This window comes from Lepisosteus platostomus, chromosome 4, assembly GCF_059453375.1.
Source record: "Lepisosteus platostomus isolate fLepPlt1 chromosome 4, fLepPlt1.hap1, whole genome shotgun sequence".
Classification (NCBI taxonomy): domain Eukaryota; kingdom Metazoa; phylum Chordata; class Actinopteri; order Semionotiformes; family Lepisosteidae; genus Lepisosteus; species Lepisosteus platostomus.
In genome coordinates, this window is record NC_142614.1 from 50,389,948 (window position 1) to 50,413,406 (window position 23,459).

Below are 23,459 nucleotides of genomic sequence, written 5' to 3' on the forward strand. Positions count from 1 at the left end.
ATTGTTTTACACTGGGGAATTCATATAATGCTCTCAGATACACACCGGAAAACAATATGTTACTTCTGAAGTAGTCCTACTTTCAGCATGCCTTAAAAACACTTTTGAGTCAGGACTGACATTAGTTATGTTGGTCAAAAATAACAAATTTTGCTTGATGACTTCTTGTTGCAGAATATTCATCCTGTATCTACCTTTATAAGGTGTCTGGATGTCATTGCAAACTCTAAAATCTGTTTAGTATTTAGCAATTGCTGTGGCATTTAAAACTTCTTGCTGTTATTCTCTTGATTAAGAATGTTTACCTGCGCAAACTACCAGTATGTCTTTGGTCTGTGTGAGGAAACCCATGCAAACATGGGGAGAACATACAAACTCTACTTCAGATAGCACTCCAGGCTAAAGCTCCAGACCTTCTGTTAAAACTGTGCCGCCCATGTAATTATCCAAAACAGCTATTCAGTTATGACAGTGATGATGGCAATAAATTAGTTTTCAACAAGGGGTGAGCTACAATAGTTCTTTATACAGTATGTGTACAGTATATTGCATTTCTGGATTAGAATGAACCCTTTAGCTAACATTTCCCAAACTGCTTACAACAACAATTAAAATGCTCACATAAACTCTATGATTTATGAGCAATATCAGAAATGGCAGAAAGAGTTGGTTCACTCAGACTTGCTGCACTGAGCCATTTGCTGGTCTACAGTATGTGATGGGAAAAAGTGTTGCTCAATAATGCCAACAACCTACCCCTTTGCTCATAATCATTGCAATAGGTCCTTGTAAAGATCTCTATAAAGCTGAAAGGAAACACATGGAGTACTTACACAAAAAAAACACTGGACCCTACTCTTATTTTGTTTGTTTGTTTGTTTTTTTGTTTGTTTGTTTGTTTGTTTAAATTCCTCTGCAAAAATGACAAATACATACCACCAAATGTGGGTTATTTGCTTTCTATCAAAAACATAATTTTTAATGTACTTACTGTAAGAATCACATCTTACTGGCAAAAGATGGCAGCCTTTAATTCCAAAACTCAAAAGTGTGCAACATTTCTGTGCCAGAAGTTGAAGACAACCTCCTGAAATGGAAGTGATTCTGCTCTGACTCCAAGCAACTGAATAAATGTGGTAGAAAATCTGGTAGAAAAATATTAAAAAGCACTTTCATTTGCCTTTTAGTGTGTTGGAGTTACATTCTGTATTCATTAACCCATCCATGCTCTCCCAGAAAAAGCCTCTAGCGCTTGGCAGTGCTATCATTTGAAATCAGCCGGGATCTGTGATTTTAATTGTTTTAAGTTCAATACAGGCAAAAAGCATTTACACTCCATATCTTAATTTAGTTAATTCACTGCCACATCGTTTTGTTACAATGTGCTACGATAAATGAGTGCACAATAATCTTAAAAGAGATATCACGTACTTTAACAGTCAATATATATTATATTTAATACATTTCTGGCAGCATACCAACTTTCTTCACCTAAAGACTCCAATATACTGTACAGTATACTGTATGCTTATCGAAAAAACATCCTCCGGACAAAGTAGCACATGCAGTGTAACACAGACTGAAAAGATGCAATTTTTCTACATTTTACACTCATGGCAAAGTGTTGAAATATTTTATATGACATAGTAGTAACAGGAAATCAAAATATTTAGAATATTCCATCTCTGTATTCAATTAAGTGTGGAAGTGGTATACTACATGTGGCCAACTAATACCTTACTTAATCAAATTTTGATTCCAAAGCATCAGGGAAATCATAATAATGTTAGAACACCTAACACCTGGACAGCTTAAATCAACACTGTCACAGCTCCATGATTCCCAACCCTTAACAATGCAAGATTTTCCCCTTGGGCTCATGTACAGTGAACTGACTAATTCTCCTGGGATTGAGTATGTATTCTTTATTGCCCCTGATGTCTTTGGGGATTGTATTTCATAGCTTAGCAGTGGGACTAATGTATGAGCACTGCAAGGGGTACACAAACCATATCACCATGGATAAAATCCATGTTCTCCATTTGGCACAAAACTTGAACAGCTTTAGAGAGATATATGGTGCATCATGCATAGCTTTGAAATTAATAAAGACTTTGAGGAGAGTTTCACAGTGATCCGACCTTGATGTGACTTCCCAGGAAGATGCATAAGGAGCCTAAGATAGATACTTGGGGTACAACAGAAGGCACCCCAGCAATATGGGATGGACCGACCCGAACAGAAAAATAGGTGTGTAGTACCAATATTGATTTAAGGTTAGTATAGGCAGTAGTGCTTGGGATTTCGGTAAATGTAATATGATGACTTATAGTGTCAAAGGCTGCTGAAAGATCAAAAAGAAAACAGTTAAATACTTGTTATAAAAAATTACCATTATATAGGGAACAAAACTTACAAAGACAATCACTACAAAAAAGTGATAGCTGTTTTTGGAAATGTGTGCTTCGCATGAAAAGAGCTGAATATGACCAAACTGTATATTATTATACTGTTACTGTATATTCTGCTGTTTTATACATTGCTCTTAGTGGGTGTGTTTTGTTCGACTTATTCTAACTTTCCACTTGAACTGGATGATAATGTGTGACACTTTTTGGTTAAAAAATAGCAGTTACATATTGTTCATGCAACAACCCATTAAAAGAACAACACAGAGAAAAAATACAAAACATATCTATGGGTCTTTGGTTCAAGATACAGTTGGCACTAAATGTGATTAACTGTCACCTTTGGTATTACAGTAAGTAACTGAAAGTTGGTTTTAGCAAAACAATGTAAGTACATTCAGTATTAATTGCATCCTGCTTTGGCTTTAATATCACAGTGCAGCTATTTTTGGGCTCAAGCACAGTGCAGGAGTGCATTGTGACCATTCTGCCTCGTCAAACTTCTCATGCAACTTGGGGCTAAACTGCTTTCCTTTGTTTATACTGTACCACAGCAATTCTACTGGTTTGGAGTATGAAAATGTAATAGGGAATCAGGGAGATTTTAAGTTCCTTAATCATTTGGCACTAAACCAGGAAGTGTGTTTTGGGTTGCAAAACCCTCCCAGGGTTGGACTGTTCCATGACCTCTGCCCTCTCCCCTTTACTAGGTTCACTCTTTCCTCTTTCTCTCCCTTCGCTGTGAACCCAGCAGCCCACTGCATGTCAAGTCCTCCTCAAGACCAGATCCTTGTTGCTCTCTGGGTTTCAGTAGGCAGACAATTCAACTCCGGAATTTTAAAGCCTCCTTTGGGGTTGAGGGTTCTGAGGGTGGGGGCCGAGTAGCATTTCATACCCCTGGCAGTGGATCATCTCCTTTCCCCTTCACTCTTTCCTCTTCCTCTACTATAAAACAGGGGGGAAGTCTCTATTCGACAGTATCTCTTTCTGCTTGTGCGTCCGGCAGCTGTCTGTATCCCTCTCTCTGTCTTTCTAACTATTCTTCCTTCACGTCGCTCTGTAGAAGAGAAGGGCAGTAAACCTGTGTGAGCCTGGCACGTTTCCAGTCATCAGTGAGGAATTACTTGGCAAATTCATATGTCTTTGTGTTTTGTTCAATAAAAACGTCTGTGACGCTTTGCCATGGAAACCACAGTAATGCAGTCAACATTATATGACAGTTTTGAAGACCAGTTCTTAAAGCTCACCATTTCTCACCGTTGTGCTTGATTTTGCTTCCAGAAACTCTTTTTCTACTGCACATACTGGTAAAGCTTATTGCATGTTATTCAACATTTTGTGATTTTTTTATGGCTTTCATCCAGCTTATGGTGGTTGATAAGCTTTTCCTTGAGAACTTCTGACAATTCTATGACTTTTCCCATAAAGATTAAACTTTTCCCAAGATGAATACTATATATTTTCAGCATGTATTTTTCACCAATTTACAGGGTGTGAAAGTTAGTATACAGAAGAATATACATTTATTTTACAGATATAAAACAAGATTTGTTTCTTTTTCCAATATCCAACACAGATAGTCTTACAATTGTTTCATTTTTACATTTATTCATGCAACAACTTGTGAATTTATACAACTTTTTATTTGGTAAAACCATCTTTCGGTTACATTGAACCAATGGTATGAATACATTTAGAGTACAATCCATGTGACAGAGGATGAAGCAAATTTTCATTTTACTTTTTGATGAATGGAAAAAAATGCGACTCCACATCTTTTCAAAACCTGGGTTTAGCCTTAAATTGAATACATTTAATTCAAAAGACAAATATTTTTTGACAACGGGGTTTATCTTTATTGTTTTGTACAAAAACATAAGAGCTGAAAAGCATTAAATAACAAACGAGCAAGGCCGTACTTATTATCGTAAATATTTGTACTGATGATATAAAAATGTTTGCATTGACATTAGCCTTCTGTTCGGTTATTTTAAAAACAAGCCCTTACACTGTTTTGACAAGGATATTGAAGATAGTGCAGATAGAAGATAGTGCAGAAAAATTTCTTTCATCAAAGGAATGGGGCCCTTTCTTTGAGAAGGACACTTAATGAGCTGAATGGTTTGACAATGATATTAATTTCAAAATTATACACTTAAAAAGCAGTACCCTTCAAATTTCAAGACATTCCTTCAAATACTCCCCCTAAAATTCACAAAATGGTGGATCATTTTAACAGTACCTGAAGCCTAAAACATCTGAATTCCTTTTAGTTTGAGGCTGTTGTTTTATATATATATGAATGATTATGGCATTCAAATGATATGCTCTCTAGCATATCGCAGAATTTCAAATTTGTTGCATTGGTTGTAGGTGTGGAGATACCTGTTCAAAAGAAGAAAAAAACATATTTATTAAAATGCATTGCACACAGTAAACATTAAAGTATTTTCACAAACAGTTGTGTAATCATAGAAATATCATGACACGCATCACGTTAAAAATATATTTTTTTAAAGGCATCAGCTTGAACAAACAGATATTTTGAAGCACAAGTGGAAGCACTGCAATTTGAGTGTTGTCACCGGTACTTTAAATTACAATAGATTCAAGTGACCACAGACAGTGCAAAATGATGAACTTTAGAACGTGATCTCTTCAGAACCAGTTTAATAACTGGAAGGTTCCATAAGCTCTATCTTGCTTTACATAAATGGGACTATTAAATACTATCATAACTACTTTGTATGTATGTATGACATGCATCATCCTTTACAACCCTTTGTGCAAATGACATTACAGGTGTAGTTATTCATAAAGGTTCCTAACAGAATGTAGTTTCAGCTGAGACTGAAAAGCTCAGGACCTCCAGGTAGAGAGAAGTACTGCAGGAAGACACCACGAAGGACCCGAGATCTTTCTGCACATGCAGCTCTGTAACAATGGACTTGGTATGTTAATGAAAAATTCTCTTTCGCTATGTCGTTTTCCTGTATGTCTTATCTCCTGCACTCTGCACTCTATGCAAGTAAAGCATAACAGAATTGTTGCAACGGATTTGACTGACACTTTTAACGCTGCTGTAAAATATGAGCCCTAGACTATGCAACCTGAAAAGGTTCTCATTATTAAAGTTATGTCTTCCATTGGGTCTTTGGCATCCTGCTGGTAATATAGGATTTGATTGCTCTGCATTACTCAGTCACAAAAACCATTAGGCATATCAAATGGCATATCAGTTTGACTAGTGGTCTATAAAAACACAAATGAAGCAGAACTCTTCTAAATATATGTCTAATCTACATGAGAACTGTAGTATTGAAAGCCAAAGTGGTTAAACCTGTGGGATCTTTCAGAGTTCACAATAGTCTGTGGTCTTCTACTTCAAAGGCAGAAAGAAGAAAGAAAACTTGGCTACTCATCCCATCCTACATGTCTGATTACTAATCGATCCCAAAATCTTTTCATCCAATTCTTGACAGATTCCTAAGTGTCAATTTCAACTGCTTAGCTGGGTTCCTTATTGAAGACCCATATGACTCTTTGTGTAAAAAGTGTTCCTTATTTTTTGTCTCAAATGTATCTCTACTTAGAGACCCATCAATACAATATTCCACTCATTGACATAATATTAAATACTGTTAATTGTTAAGATCCACAGACGTTTTAATACATTTTTGTTACATAATTTATAAATGTAAACATGATCTGTGTCATTTCACTTGTTTTTCCTGAAACTAAATGCATCATTGAATGACACCGCACCTTCAACAAGTACATGATCATTAGAGAAAAAAAAGTAAAAATATCTACGTATCCACAGCCCATCTGCAAATACAAGTGTACAGATTGGAGCCATACTGTAAGTGCCACATCACCTGGTAGTGATGGCAAGTTAAGAAACTCTGACTCAGAGTCACCTTACATCCTGGAAAAAAATCACTTCAGTGTCACTGACTGCAAATGTACACGATCTATAAGGCTCTCTCCTACTCACACATTCATGTCCTGCTGTGATGGGAGAACACAATCAGTAGGCCTGATTAGGAAGCTGATTCTGCTTTGTCTACGATTTATTATTAGGTACTGCCTAATGAAAAACGTCAGAACTCTATGATTTCTTTCAGTGGCATTTTGTGGTACATCATAAGTACTTTGTGGCCATACAAAGCATTCAAGAAGATCCACATAGCCTTCAGCACCAGTTTCATAATGTTGAAATGTGATCGGATATGTGGTGCATAGTAATCAAACTATTTTTTAAACCGAAAATAAATGTCACTAACTGCAAAATCTGTGCCTGTGCATTTCTTGATGTCATCCACTGTCAGTCCTTCCCAAATCTCGATGAGGGTGAGTCCTTTCTCTTTCTCCACATCGAAGACAGCCTGTGAAGTTACAAAGGGTTAGAACTTCAGATAAACATTCTGTTACTTTGATATTTGGGAATTCCTAACTAAATAAAAAACAAAATGGTTAAAGATACTATTTTTTACAAATATATTATTTTAAGATGAACATAATATTTTGTTTTATACTGAAAAGAATACTGAAATGGCCATTTTGATTAAATGGCTCAATACCATTTAATTCCTGCACTGGCGTACAATAAAAATCAAGCCAAGTTCAATTGCAAGCTTTAAACTTTTTTTCCAAATCAACCAGTTCACATCTTGGTGTGACAAGGATTCACTAAAGACTTAGCACTGTTGATGGCACATGGGTTCAATCTAGGTGCAAAATCCTTTCTTGCCTATGAACTTGTAGTGCTATCAGTGAGACCCACACCAGTGTTCTTGTTACTCATCTGTACACACTGTGAGGTTAAAAGTGAAAAAAGGATTATGGCCCAACAGTTTGGAACATTTAACATACAGTATGCATCTTTGTCCTTCCCGTTGTAACATAAGAGTCATGACAGTAAACTTGTTTGATCTGAAAAATATCGATTAAAAAATTCTCAGGGCATTGTCTTCCTGGGACAACTGCATCATACCCAACATTTTAGCAATGGATTGAAAACATATTGGTATCTACTGTATACAGTATATTACTGTATGTACTGTAATACTACCAGCAGCCATATCACTCTGCAACTCACAACTGGCAACCCTCTGAAGCTAAGCAGGTGTGAGCCTGGTCCCTGGTTCCTGGGAAAAACTAAGGTTGCTGCTGGAAGAGCACGGGGCGCTTACCCTGTGGTCCATACGGGTCCTAATGACCCAATATAGTGATGGGGACACTATACTGTAAACAGGTGCCGTCCTTCAGATGAAACGTAAAACCGAGGTCCTGACTCTCTGTGGTCATTAAAAATCCCAGGGCGTTTCTTGAAAATAGTAGGGGTATAACACCAGTGTCCTGGCCAAATTTCCCATCGGCCCTTACCAATCATCCTCCTAATAATCTCCATCTATTAACTGGCTTCATTACTCTGCTCTCCTCCCCACTGATAGCTGATGTGTGGTGAATGTTCTGGCGCACTATGGCTGCCGTCGCATCATCCAGGTGGATGCTGCAGGTGGTGGAGGGGAGTCCCCATTACCTGTAAAGCGCTTTGAGTGGAGTGTCCAGAAAAGTGCTATATAAGTGTAAGCAATTATTATATTATTTTATTATATATTATTACAGTATATCAATAGTATTAGTTTAAAAATAATACATAATTTGTTCACTTTACATTCACTATGAAGGAGCTGACAGCTGTGTTTGTAATTTAAAATTCAGAATGGTTTTATTTGTGCAGGCAAGAGGAATTAAAGAAGTTCTTTAGTTGGCGGTAGAATTTATATAGCTGAAACCACTGCTACTGGACTGAATACTGCTTTTATGAGGACTAAACAGAATAGCAATGTTTGGCATTTTTAATTAAGACATAAACAAAGATGACTTGATCACATTATTAAAATATTAAGCATTGATGCCAACTGTAGCCAAGTTGTACAGGGACTGGATTTATTTGTTCCAGCGTTATTATTCAGAAATGAATCATATTTTAATTAAATTGAAACCTGTGACTAAAGACACTGACACACTGCTTGGCATTTGAAAAATAAGGACGTGACATAAACCTGCTATAAATTGTCTTTAAAAATGAAACTTTAAAAATGATTTTTACATTCAGAATTTATGATGAACAGAACCCCAGAGGTACTTCCTCACAAATAAAATACAGAACAATTTACAACTACTGTGATTATTTTAATACTTGCTATTAGGATCAACAGATGTTGATAGAAGAGAAAATGCATTTGTTTAGACATTATTTTTTCTTTAACACAGTCACACTTATTCAAAATTAGCTCCTAAATGACAAAGTATGGAAAATACTGCCAGCTGTGCATGTGGTACAGTATGTTAAGAGCACCATTCTGCAATTACTAGGTATAAACACTTACACTGTAAATACGTTTTTTAAATTCATAATTATTTATTATTCCACATCTTTATTTATTATTATTTATTTATTATTGTCAAACCTGTTTCTTAACACTAACAAAGTAAAAACATATTAATTAGTGGTTTTCTGTGTTGTTACAAGTCTTTAATTATACATTTTTTCCTTGTGTTTTGCACTTAGGAGATCAAACCATCATCAATGCAAAAATCATCTGCATTTCTGTCCTAAAAAGCAGGGCCATATAAGACACATGCCCAAGACTGGAATCGGACCCTAGAGCTGTGTGGCAGCAACATCAAATGGCAACCTACAATGCTGCCCTTATTAATTTGATCATCAATGTGGGAGGGAAAGATATCTAACATTAAGAGATCATCACCTCTGCAGCTGTTGAGTTTAATTTTTGGAAAATATTTCTCATAATATTCTATGTCATGAAGGCTACTAGGAGAGAATATGACAACAAAAATGTTAACTATTTCACTTTACATGATCATTATATTTAAAGTATGTATTATATGTATAATGCAGCTATTTTACGTGCATGTCCTTAAAGATTCTATGAGATTGCCTTTGTTATCGGTTACTGTATTCATGATCTTTTAAAACTCAAGAGCAATCCAGTGACCATCTCAGTGGTAAGAGAAACTTGAACTGCTGTTATTGGAAGTGGCAAATAAAGCATTTGCTCCTTCGATCTTTTCTCTTTCATTTACAACATAATAACTAATTTTGTCTTTTTAATTTATTTGAGCCACACTGAAGCACATTTAATGCAATAACTTATTTTTTGAGAATTGCTAATCAGTGGCATGTTCAGGATTAAATTAATTACTTGTATCTGTCAATGCTCTTACATAAAACAGAAAATAAGGAATATTGCTTGGTTAAGCATAAGTCCTCAGATGTTTTGAAGTCTTAGGTCTGCTTTAGAGAGAGATCCAATTGCCATTATGTTCAACGTAAGTAAAAGCAGTTTGCTTGCAGGGATTTATGACGTTTTCAGAAAGTATGATGGAGGGATGGAATTTAACACTTACAAATGTTGACAGAATAATTTCTGTGGAAATCACATCTCGCTGTCTGTCTGCTGAGCAGGTATGGTGCAATCAAGCACAACAGTATGTTTTTCCCTACAGCTTGTCAAATTTTTATAATAACCAAGGACAACCATTTCAAAAATAAAAATGGTTTTGGTAATGCTACTTGCATTCAAGAAACATCAATTCATATATTAGAATCGTATGTATCCAGCTGATATGTAAATATTATTTTGCTGAATTTTGTGTTGTTTTCATTTGTCTGTAATTAATGTACTGTAACACCATTTCTTAATTTTGTAAACGAAATATGCCTGTTTGAATCAGTCATTAAATTTGTTGCACTTACAATATATTAACAAAACAACAAATAAAATATGTTAAAAATAACCAAATTTAAATTGGCTAATATCAATTTAAATTCATATCATAAGCACTGCTAATGCAACAATCAGCCATCTGTAAAACTTCCAAGACCATGAAGCTGTGTCTGCAAAGAATGTATATTTAATTAATTAAGCCTAGGTAAAGAAAAATCGAATTTGTGTTACTCTGTGCTTCTGCTGTGCCCACCTCATTCTGTAATGGTGATAACTGGCTGGGTGATTTCATACCAAATTATGAAATAACCTAGAAATAATCTGAAAAGACTGTAAATATTACAGAACTAACATGTAGAAACTTTGAACTAACCTGTATTTATCTTTAAATCAGTATGAGTGCTAAAGGAGCAGCGTTGGAAACCTTATTATAATCACAACCTCATGATCTTCATTTTAATATTCTCCCCTTCATGATTTTTCCTGCTTTATCCCACCTTGACTTCCAAATTTTTAATGCATTTTATCAGAACTCCCAGTGCAAAGTATAATTATTTTCTCTAATGGAAACCTAAGATACTCTTAGTATTTTAAAAGAGAAAAGGCCAGCCCTACAACATACTATATCAGGGAAGGAAGGGGTACAGAATATCTCACACTTCCTTTGTGAATCTGCTGATGTAATGTGTGCTTATCAATCACTTTCATGGAGATGTTCTATTGCAATTATCATTTGGTTTGATACACAGGAAGAAAAATCAGGTTCTGATAAAATACACAATAGATAAATTGGGTATAATTGGTATTAAGATTATTGAGAGAAGAAAAGAATAATAGAGTTAAGATAATAATGGTTCCAAGTGATCATCTTGTGCTACATACAGTACCTTACAAAAAGAGCCACTAATACTATTTCCACGCATTCATTATCTAATCGCCTTGTACAATACAGGGTCACGGAGGAACCAGACCCGGTCCCAAAAAGCAGTACACATAAGGCAGGATACACCCTGGATGGGACACCAGTCCCTTGGAGGACACACACAGACACAAAAACGCCCTCACTCACTGAAGATCAGTTTTCCCAGGAACCAATTAAACAATCAGTATGTCTTTGGACTTGTTGGAGGAAACTGGAACCCCTTACAAAATCCATGAGAAGACAGGGAAAACATACAGTACAAATTCCACACAGATAGCCCCAGCCCTGAAAGGCTGCAAGGCAGCAATGTGAACCACTGCGCCACTGTGCCACCACTAATACAATGTATTTTTCCTAAATAAAATAATGTGGGAGCCTGAATAAAATACATTTGAATAAGGAAATGTTCGAGATTAAAAACAAAAATATATGAAAACTATTATTGAGTCAAATGTTGCACTTGCTTTGTATTATCCTGGCTTGTGCAGTTGTTTACATTCTACTGCTGAGCTTCTTAAAGGATTAAATATTTTGTATTTTTCTTAAATTTATATAATTATTCTTTTGCTCTCGCTTGAAATCCCAAAGCTAGGCAATGATTACACCACTGAGGATATTCTAAAAGGAAAACGGTCTCAGTGGACACAGAGGATTTGACAAAGTTGACCTATTGATTACTTGAAATGTTTTTTTTTCTGCTGCTTATTCATTTTGATACTAAATAAGCAGCTGATAGAAACACAGAAATGTATGATTAAAACAAGGGTGGTCTGCAAATGTGGCAGTTGTTACAGAGCCTTGAAGGGGAGTATTGAAATTCTGTAATGCAGGCTCATAGTCTTTAGTATTTTATTTCTGAAAAATGAGCAGCTATTGTCCTACTTTGTGCCCTTGCCTGCCAAGTTAGGTTCTGGCTCACCACAACCCTCTAAGGAAAAAAGCGATGACTGAAGATAGATGGATGAAATTGGCACTAATTGCAAAATAAAAGTCAGAAAAGTTCATTTAGCATTCAAAGGAGATAAATTACTACAAGTTTAGCTAAGATATATGCTGTTTCACAAAACTACACAGATCCTGCACAGTATATAAAGCTTAAAGTGTAGCTATAGTTTTACTGTAGTCCCTTGCTGTTATGACTCACTTTGTGTTTCTTCTACTGGCCTAAGCAGAATAAAATCTTTCTGTCCAATTTTCAGCATGATTTGCAAACAATGAAAATATCTGTCACCTTTTCCGTGATGATCCGATCCACACACTGTTTTCCAGTTAGTGGCAAATTGCACTTCTCCAAGATTTTATGTCCACCACCCTGAAAATAAAAAAGAATATATACATAATATTATGGGTATGCATTCCATAAATGTGACAGAATGCAGCTTTTAGAAAGGTTTTTTCAGCAATGGCTAGATAAAAATACAGGCATCTTATCAGGATGCCTGTTGGAAAATTAAAAATAAACCTAATTCCAATGAATGTTGAAATATTATTTGCTTCAATATTTGTCTTCCACAGCACATTGTTAGAACATCTTGAAACTATCCTGTAAAGTTACACAGTCGGTTATATACTCAAAATGCATCTCCAAACTCGACTAGATATTATGTTTTATCTTCCTTGGAGAAGATACAGATTGCAGACAGAAGAAGCCTATAAATAAACAGGGAAACTGGAGAGCTGAAAGAGGCTAGGAAACAAAGTGCTGAAAGCATGTTTGAACATTTAAGCCTGCACTTTTAAACTAAACACTGCCTCTGGCTTTTTATCTTTTTTTTAACCTTTGCTTTTTAAACACCTTACTGAAAACTATACAGCATGATGTGTATAAAGTGATTCATCTTAAAACATCCACTGCAAGTGTGAAAGAATGACAATAAAAAAAATACATTGATAAAGTAGGAAGTTTTGCCCAACCACATAATTCTGAAAAAAAGGTAAGAATCGGGCACAGATATTGTTTTGACAGTTGTCCTACTGAGTGGATCAAGTGCCCCTCTTGCAGCATTCAGACCAGATCTAGTCTGAACTGCATTCAACAGAAAGTTATAGGAGTTGGACCCTCAGTCACCTGACCAACAGGAATAAGATGATTGGTTAGGTGACAGGTAAAAGCCAGGAAGCGGAGGCTTCCAGTGGCTGTTGACCTCTGCTGTGAAGAAAAAGAGCAGAGTCTTTCTTACACTCACGCCAGAGGGATGAAGTGAGTGAGGAAAAGACCGACAGACCAATGAGCAGGTGGATATCAGAGTGTGAATTATGGGAAGTGTTTGAGATTTGGTAATAATAATAATAAACTTTATTTTATATAGCGCCTTTAAAGGTGGCTTCTCAAAGTACTTTACAGGATGACAACAACAATAAATGAGAAGAATACACAAGGTAAAACACAATAACAATATATAGAGGAGACTGTGGATGGTGGTACTAAGAAAAGCAGAGGGGTGAAGAATGGAACCAGTTACGTAAATGCTTTTCTGAAGAAGAGGGTTTTGAGTCTGGGTATGAATGAGTTTAGAGAAGGTAACTCTCTGATATCCTTGGGGAGAGAGTTCCAGAGCTTAGGGGCATAAAAGGAGAAGGCCCTGTCACCCATACAATGTAGACAGGCTTGGGGGACAGTAAGGAGAGCAGAATTAGAAGAGCGAAGGTTGCGAGGCGGGGAGTAGGGCAATAATAGTTCAGACAGGTACTGAGGTGCCAAGCCATGCAGAGCCTTATAGGTGAGCATGAGGATTTTAAAGTCCACACAGAATTTGACCGGAAGCCAGTGCAAGGACTCCAGGATAGGAGTAATGTGAACACTTGCACTAGACCTGGTCAGGATTCCGGCTGCTGAATTTTGGACATACTATACTGCAGTTTGTTCAGAGTAGATTTAGATACCCCAGCGAGTAGAGCATTACAGTAGTCAATTCAAAAGAACACAAATGTGTTGATCAGCTTTTCAGCCACAGTTAGTGATAGAAAGTTAGTGATAGTTAGTGTCCTGATGTGACTAGAAAGGGCATAAATGGAAAGATTTTCATTAGAGCTCAAAAAGGTAATAAGATTTGTCTTGTATTTGAAGTTTAAACTGTAAACTATTTATTTTACCATAGAGCTGTCTCTGTTTTCCTGAGACTCACCTATTTAAAGATACCTGCACCCCTGGCAGAGCGGTGCCACACCATATTTATAGAGTACAGCTCGCAGCTAAAGACAAAATGCTAATGTATGTATAAGGCAAGCAGGGGTAGAATATAAATGAGCAGTACTTAATTAATCAATGACAGCCAGTGTATTTATACAGTCACCAAAGCACAGTCCATTTACAGGAAAAGTTCAAAGAGTCTTTTGACAAAGCACTTACAGTTGTTCCACCACCCTCCCTCCACTGGAAGTATATTCTCTGTTGTTCACCATGTGAACAACAAATGAAAATGAATTTTGTTCCCCGAGGGAACATTTCTAAACTTTAGAAAATCTGTTACTGTTTAACAGGAAAGCAAAAAAGGGTGATGCAAAAGAGAGTGGATTTTAAAGACATACAGTACATGCTTTGTTCTGAAAATACATCATGTAAAGATCTCAAAAAGAGTGATCTCACAATGATTCACAAAGAGTCTGTACAAGTATCTCATATACAGACTTTGATTTTAGTGTACAGAACCAACAGGTTCATTAGCCCCTGTGTGCTACAGTATGTGATTCTCCCTCAGGTATTACCTGTGTCTTTTTTAAAAACGGAAAACTTTAAATTTGACTTTTACATCAAAGCTAATAATCGACAGTAACTCAAAAATGGGATAAACTTGGTAGATGCTTTATCCATTAAATGAATCCCAAGACACCGTGAATGCTAGAATGCTTCTGATTTCTACAACACCTGTCTCAGATTTGCACATTAATCAAGGCTGGCCTATCACACAGAGTAATTAGCATTTCCAGAAGCAGAAGCAGCAGCAACATGTGTGTGACCTGCACTAAAAATATTGTGTGTTGTTCTGAGAGGTTGCTGTCAGGCTTGTAGCATGGAGTTGTGGCTTCTGTGCAGAACCTTAAGTGCCCCAGTTAATGTTAGAATTCTTGCATGCTTATACTGCTGTACGTACAACAATGTTTTGGGAGTTATGCAAACATATGTAATGCCCTGACCAAAGTCCAGTCAGCATATTGCTTGGTAATGGCTTTATAACCCTTCCCAGACTGATGAGCAGCAATAATTCTTTCTGTAATAAAGTTTATCTGACTTTTTACAGGTAGAAGCACTTCCACATGTGCACTTGTTTAGCAGCACCCTTCTTAATATGTAAAACATTAATATGTAAAACCATAGAAGAGGGTGTACTTTCTGTTTCACATCACAACTGTACAGTATGTATTGTAAATGCTGTGTTAATTCAATTTGCATTGTCAATACTGTAACTCATTTGTCATGCCAATAACTCTTCAATAAATGAATGTGCATGAGAATATTCAATCAGTTAATTTGGCTTATGAGATATGATAAAAGGTTCTGACTGAGTTGGGCTAGCATTTCAACGGGAGACTCAAAATGGTGTCTTAGGTTCCTCATTCTCCTACCTCTTTGAGTTCACTTTGTTCTTGAGAGCCCTTTATATCAGGTGCATGTAGAGGCTAATGCCCAAAAACCATTTATTGTGGTCTCCCAGGATGGGCTGAGATGCAGTATACCTATCAGTCTATCTCAAATATTGAAGCCAGACCCATGCTGCTTCTGGCGCACATCCTTACAGGAGGCTAAAGACCCTGAGACATATATCTGGCTTAACATTAAGCATGGTGTATGATTTACATGGCACTGGAGTAGTGCTGTGAGTAAACTGCATAATTCCAGATAATGTTTGAGGTGACATATTTCAATATGAAAGAGCACTAGGAGAAGAGGGTTTGTAACACTGTGTTTAGTTCAAAGTAGATCCATTAAAAATAATTTTATCCCTTAAATTCTTCCGGCACAGTTTTTAGCTTTCAATGTCACCTGCCAGTCACAGTATCCCAGCTGTAAAATATCTGCAGCAATTTAAAGCAGGTTCAAACGCTCAAAGTAATGCAAACTGAGGCCACACATTCTGGAAGGCAAGTCTCAAGAAGGCAGCTAGATAGAGATTAATAGCCTATTTGGTTCACTGCTTATTTCAAAAGCTGCAATAATTCTCAAATTAGAATCTGTATGCATAATTATTGTAGTAAATGAGCCAGATTACCAGTGGGCCCACATTGTCTTGCTACAGAGGCAAGTAAGGCTCCAATCTTTGTGTAATTTAAGCCGTCTTGGGAATTTGACTGGACAATTACTATCATTAGACAGGATGCAAAATAAAACTAATGAGTAACTTTATACTTCAAGTTGATTTCTTGTACTGTTTCAGAGATAAACTGCTTTGTCTTTACCTATCACAATAATGATACTGATTGAAATTATTTTGTTGTTTTTATTTATTTTTTACAGTTCATACTTTATTAACAAATAAGTGTAAAACGCAAATTTTCTAGAACGACCTTTAATTCCTTTAAGTTACATTTAAAAAAATGTTTCACCATTTTATTGCTCAACCAAGACTGCAAAATCTGCCAAAACACATTTCCCATTTGGTGGTGAAATGAGTTTTTGTATTCAGCAGCACCGAATCCAAAAAAAGGAACAAAAAGGAAAAGGAGCAAGAGAGAGTAAAGGCCTTTCAGGGTAGCAAAAAATTGCCGGCAACCGCAGACAACTGCCTGAATCAGGAAAGAAAAACACACAGAAGCAGTCTCTACCTTGGCTGAGTGCTCCATAGTGACGACCACTTTAGTTCCGGCGCTGGCGACCAAGTCCATTGCACCTCCCATTCCCTTCACCATCTTACCCTGAAGAAGACAGAACAAGAGCAGAACTGTGAAACTGTGCACATCCCACTGGCACTCATAAGCACATTGTTCTTCTAAACATACTCCTCAGAACTGAAGAGATACTCTATTTGTATTGCATGATGAAGCTTACCGGACAATATGGATTGAACTAATTACAGTTCTGACATATAATAATACATTGTGGTATTTCTAACAAGAACAAAGCTCAAGTAACATATTGTATACTGAGAGGCATTAGAAAAGGAACAAATGAATATTGGAACCATTAATATTTATTATGTTTTAATGCCTCTCAGTATGTAAAAAACTTAAGAAAATATTTAATTGTGTCAAGACCTTTACATGCATGATTTCTCTAGATAAAAAAAAGATTTTTATCTATTTTTCACTTCATACTGTATATTCTTAGTCAGTTGTATTACATCACTGGGACCTGGTACAGTATTGAGGGCATGGAAACAATATTTGCTTTCCAAACATTTTGAACCGGTGGACACAATTCACGCCGATAGATCACTGAAATCTTTCAGTCCCGAAAACAAAAGCCATTCACATACTGTAACATAACATCACTTTATTAGCCCTGTACAATTTCTTGCATTAGGAATTTGTCTTTTCGCATACCGCAGCTTGCTCTCCATGAGACAGACATACAGGGAGAGAAGCTTGGGATCAGAGTGCAGGGTCAGCCATTGTAGAGCACCCCTGGAGAGCCTTCAAAATGCACTCTTTTCCACAGTGATTTTGACACACAAGCACCATTTTATGGATTTTACCATGCACCTGCTTTCATATGAGTAGAGATTGCTTGATTATACAGAAATGCATGAGATTGCAGTAATGTCCCTGGCATATTTACCCCAAGTTGACACTTTCATTAGGCCACTAGGTATTTTACTATCACTGTTTCACCAGCGTGATTTCATATGCATACTGCATTGTTCATCTGGCACAGCTAAATTTTTCAGGACCTTTCTTTCTCAAATACTGTACCGTACAATGTTAATTCTTGTACTCATCTTTAAGGAACCTAATTCAACATTCCAAATACACCCATTTAAAGTCAGTAACTTCTACTCAAAACCGTAATATGAATGTTTTTTTAGATACAATTTCATAGTTCTGAATAAGGATCTTCATAACAAATGAAAATGCAAACAAGCAGAATTTAAATAACCTAGCACAGGTAAAATAATTTACAAAGCACAAAAAATACATGCACTCCATTTTGTTTAATGAACCTAGATGCCACATTTCATTCTTTTTTAACAAGCCATTGACCGGCATTTTAAAAATAAGCACAAAACGCAGTGCTTTTTTTTTTACGAATCCAAAAAACAGACACAGTCCAATTACTGGGAGTGTCAGTCTGTGGAAGAGAGCAATGAAACAGGCTGGTGTACGTGTGGAGAATGTCTAATGACTGTCAAGTCGCTCTGTTCCACAGCAACTGCATCAGGAGGAGTGCAAAACCCATTCTGCTGCAGGCTCTCCTGCTCCTGACTACCCTGCCACTGTGACATCAGCCCACACAGTGAATGCTTGCTGGTTTTAATGCTCAACAAATGAAGTTCTGTCTGAGCAAAAGGAAATGAACCCTCAGAGAAATATATAAAGACAAATAAATCAAACACAAAATCAAAGCACCTCTTCATTTGGAGACACCAAATCTTTTTTTTTTTGTGAAAACTTGATTCCCTCAACACTGGTTAAGTATATGTAAGTTTAGAATGAAGACTTGTACAATCTCACAATAAAGCATTTCTTTTCAGGTCAAGATTTCACTGCAGGGCGTGCTTTATTTTGTACCATATTTCAGAAAAAATATTTTTGTTACACAAAAACCAATCAGAATTGCTTCAGTTATTGATCAGTAAAAATAACAGTATTTATTTTTAACAGCACAATATTGAGGTAGAAATTCTAGGTACAGAAAAAAGATCGAGACTACCTACTGTAACTAAAGGCTGCTGAAATAGTACTGCAAGCATTTGACCTTTAACGTATCAAAGAACCTCTAAAACAATGAAGCAGAGTAAAAGTAACTAACCATGCCACCTAAAACACAGGTGATTAAGAAAAAGAGGAGAAGAAATCTGTAGAAATGAATAATTAAATTCTGCACTCAATGAAGACTGAAGTAGATGAGCATTCATAAGGCTGAAATTGACATGTATGGGGTCATTTTCTCAGAATAAACTGGGCTTAAAAATACCCAATATTCTCTTCTGTGAGGCAATTTTGAGAAAATTTATTTTCCTGAGTACACATTAAGCATTTAAATCAGCCACAGTAGGTAGCAGACCGAACCCTGTCAGCCACGAAGCAAGGGCAAGTTCCTCCAGACTGTCCCTTATAACCAACAAGTGTTTATGAAACTTTTTTGACAGGGAGACACTTTGAGAAAAACTCAAGAGAACGTCTGTCAGGACATCATTCTTCAAAATAATCTGCCACATACAATGAAAATAGCATGACAGTAACTAGTAATTAGTGAACACTGTTCCCTACAAATTGCTTTAGAAATTGTTTACTGGACCTCTTAGGACCTAGTGGTAAAAAGTAACTTAAAAAAGAAAAAAAACATCTGAAAATGGCATACACTGAGCATCAAAAGAAACTTATAATTCCAACCACATGTGGTTTTAGAAAAAATAAGTATCTTTTTTATATATTGATTAATAGTTTTAGCATTCTGACTTATTCATCATTCACAACTGACTATGATACACATGAGTGACTAATTGTTGCATAAACACCAAATCACCTGACTTGTGAGACAGTTGATGGGTAAAGGTAATATAACCTGTTTAATGTCAAGCATAGAGAAAATCAAAAAAGAAAACACAGAAAGGAAGCAATATGCACTGCTTATCAAGTGAAAATCACATGAAGCAGGACCTCAGGTGGACTCAACAGCACAATGACCAATCGATCAAGAGGTCCAGGAGAAGTGTGTAGTTGCTACAAAGCTTCACATGTAGTGATTAATGGAAACCTAACTGTGCAACATTGATAAGTCCTGCGACCTCACTTGCTATCCTTCTTGCAAGATCATGCTTATTGCCTAGGACATGTCTGTTAAATAATTGCTGCCATTTTCTTAAATAACTTTGTGAATTGTTTCTGTTACAAGCACCGTTGGGAAAGTTAGGAGAGTTGGGGGAAATTGTTTACTAATTATTATTGAAGTAAAGTATTACTTTACATAATAACTGTACACATACTACATTGATCAGTGTCTTTTCTAAATTAATTTCTCTGAAAATCTTGTTGAGTTTGAAAACAAATCCCTAAAACACATAATCTGTAACTGTAGGGGATTACTTTTTACCAAGGATTGCCACAACACTTGTTAGAAATGATACAGTACATTTCTTCTCAGGCCCAATACAGATGCTAACATTTGAAAAGATCTTGTGGTAAAAAGATTTATCCTTTGAACAAAAATGACTCAGGTGCCTATGCTCTTGAAAGTACTCAAAAGTTCCAAGGCTGCTTGAAATTAATCAGTAAATTATGTACAAACATGGTTCATTTCAGAAGATTCAATGTTTTTATTTAATGACACAATCTGAATGTTTTAAAATGATACATACTGTATGTAAATGCAATGATTTTTCCCCACTCCAAAGCTTAACTCTCTGCAGTATGCTACAGTATATGCATATTTTACTATGGTTCAACCTCTTTCTTTCCTTTTGTATTACAGTAAGACCTTTGAAATTATGCAAAAGTATTTTCAAAGGCTGCTCTTCAATAACATATAATCAAATAACTATAATTGTTTCAATTTAAATAGCTTCCTCAGGAAAGTACAAATTTGATTTAAATTCATTAAAGTGCTACTCTCTTTTCATATGCTGTTAAAAAGCATTTGAACTCTATAATATACAGTACGTGAGAAGTGGATAAATTAACTAGGATATCCTCTTCATCTGGCACAGTTTACTTACTTAACAACGCTTACCTTGCAAAGCAGTGAGTACAAAAGGATGCCACTTTAAGAAAATGTAATCACATTCAAATGTAAATAAAACACCTTGTAAGAAAATAAAACTCAGAAAAGGCATGGCAGTTTCCGTAATATGCTGGGAAATTGTGATGAAAGGCAATTTTGAACAATTATTGTGTCAGTCAAAATGTGACACATAGACATCTAGGTAATTCCAAAAGACCAGAGATGTTTGCAGATGTTAGGCAAGGCATGAAGCACATGGGGAAGCACAAAAGCAGATGATAAGTATGTTTACCAGCTTAAGCTGATAGACAACCATCAATTGAGCACCTTGGAGGTGGGTTGCAATTTCATAATGGAGCAGAAAACAATTGATTGGGGCCTTTTTAGAATAAAAACATTGACATGGAGAGACGTGTCCAACAGTTGAACCTGGACTAAAGATCAATGGACAGTGACTTCACACAACTGCAATTTCATCTAGGTCTACGATATTAAAGAAGCCATTTACTTTTACATGAGACAAATAGTGAAAACAACTCCCTCAAGATCCTTTTAATGCCTCGAACTGACACATGGCTCATCATGGTACTGTGGTTTGACATGAATATGTCCGAAATATTCCTAAACATAGGTGGGCCAGAAAGTGTTACAACACAATAAAACACTAGCTTAGTTGCAGGGAAGTTAGAAACAATCTCAACAGAAAGTTTTCTTGCTCCTCTTTCACAACTGTTAAGTAAGTTCTGCTCATGTATTCAAGACATGAAGCTATTACGGTGAATTCACAATAATATTAGAACCATTTGGCAACATTATATTCATCAATGTCGTCTATGATTATAATTTGAAAAGCTGTCATTACCAACCACTTTACAACATGTGTCTTAAACCATTTCTCAGTCTCTTCTGACCCTGGCTTTGGCATGATCTCATCACATAGACATTATTTCAACTGTCAAGTGCCTGGAAGTATAAAGAAGGTTGATTCATATAGCAGGGCACAACCACTTTACAGGACTTCACTTTACAGTGTTTCCATGACAACAAATCAAATAGTTCCTTCATACATTTCTTAAACCTTATTTGCAGTCAGTAACACAAACTAGAGAAAACAATGTAGCTCTGCAGGGTTTCACTTCTACAGAACACTCTCCCAGTTATTTTAAAAGGTATATTGTAACATCGAATCAGAATATGCACTTTTAAATGCACTGCTTCTTCAATTAGTCGTGACCTGAACTGATTTATACACATTTATAAGGCTTTCCCAAAATAAATGGGACAAGGCCAGGTGATGCTCATTCTCTTATTTTAATTACTATAAAAACTAGAACCATTACTGGACACTATATACTGTATGAAGCAAGCCTTTGGCCTTGCACTGATTAAGTGTACAACAGTCTTTGGACAGGGACCGTTTATCATGTGTCAGACTGAAAGCTGGAGATGAGTTTGAACAAGCAGCCAGGAAGATCCTGTCAGTGGAGGACACCAAGACCCTGCTAACAGTACCTGTAAGGTATTCATGGGTCACAGTCTCGTTTTCTATTAGTGGTGATAGTGCTTAATACTATCTGTAGAAAGCAGAGGTCAAGGTAGAAAAACAGAGAGACATCAGAGAGTGCCCATTCACTGAGTGCAGAGATTGATAATAAGGGAAGACCAGTTTACGCACAGGATTTGAATCCCAACCCTAATATACAGTATTTGCCACTTGTACGCAGAAAATGAGCTCTTTCGAGGGGTTGGCTTGTATATACAAGAGTACAATGTTTTCTCATTTATGTCAAATTCCTAAACACCTTTTGGGATTCTTCAATCAAAGATTCCCACACACATACTGTAGCTGTGTTATTTGGGTTTTATCAATGACTGATGACAGCTATAGTCCCCTATAATCCAAATTGCAATTTTCCATAAAGTGCTAAAAATAAAATTGCACTGAAACACGATTAGAACAAATATCGAATGGACTGCCTAAGGATTATGGTAGGAAGAAATTAGATTCCCTACAGAAAACAAAGATAAATACAATTGCATTTTTTAACCTGTAATCATGGTGAACATACAGTACTATAATATTCTCAGATATGTTACCATTTTACATTAGATATCTGAAAAAATAAATTCATGCACAATACTGCTAGAAGAGTAACTTAGGGCGTTTTGTAAAAGAGCAATATTTGACATTTAAGATTTAATTAGTCTTAAGTAAATTCACAGTTGGCTCCCTAACTTTAAAATGTGTTTGTTACAAGCTGAGGTAATTCACTATTTACTTAGGGCTTACCTGCACATTCTTGTTTGCTAAATGATTTAATTGATCTATGCACTATTCTCTGGGTAAAAGCTAAACTGTTTACACTGTTGGAAATGACCTGCTGTGCCAACAATGCTGAAAGCACACTTAACTCTTTCACTGTTTTGTTTCCTATCCAACTGCACATAAACAACATCTGTCCTTTACAAATGTTAAGTGAAGAAACATACTGAGCTAAAAATTAACAATATTACAGTTGATATAGTTTTAGTTTAGTGGGATTTGGCATCCTCAA

General features: G+C 36.2%; 1 protein-coding gene across 1 annotated transcript in view; it reads right to left on the reverse strand.

Annotated features, from left to right (window-relative positions):
- Nucleotides 1-3,996: 3,996 nt before the first annotated feature.
- The window catches only part of oxct1a (3-oxoacid CoA transferase 1a), an 80,760-nt gene continuing 61,297 nt past the window's right edge, over nucleotides 3,997-23,459 (reverse strand). The window contains exons 14-17 of the mRNA XM_088629807.1: nucleotides 16,851-16,940; nucleotides 12,322-12,402; nucleotides 6,695-6,796; nucleotides 3,997-4,793 (exon numbers count right to left, since the gene is read on the reverse strand). Of these exons, the coding sequence (XP_088485933.1) occupies nucleotides 4,758-4,793; nucleotides 6,695-6,796; nucleotides 12,322-12,402; nucleotides 16,851-16,940 (309 nt within the window). The 3' untranslated portion in view covers nucleotides 3,997-4,757. The remainder of the gene's footprint in view (nucleotides 4,794-6,694; nucleotides 6,797-12,321; nucleotides 12,403-16,850; nucleotides 16,941-23,459) is intronic.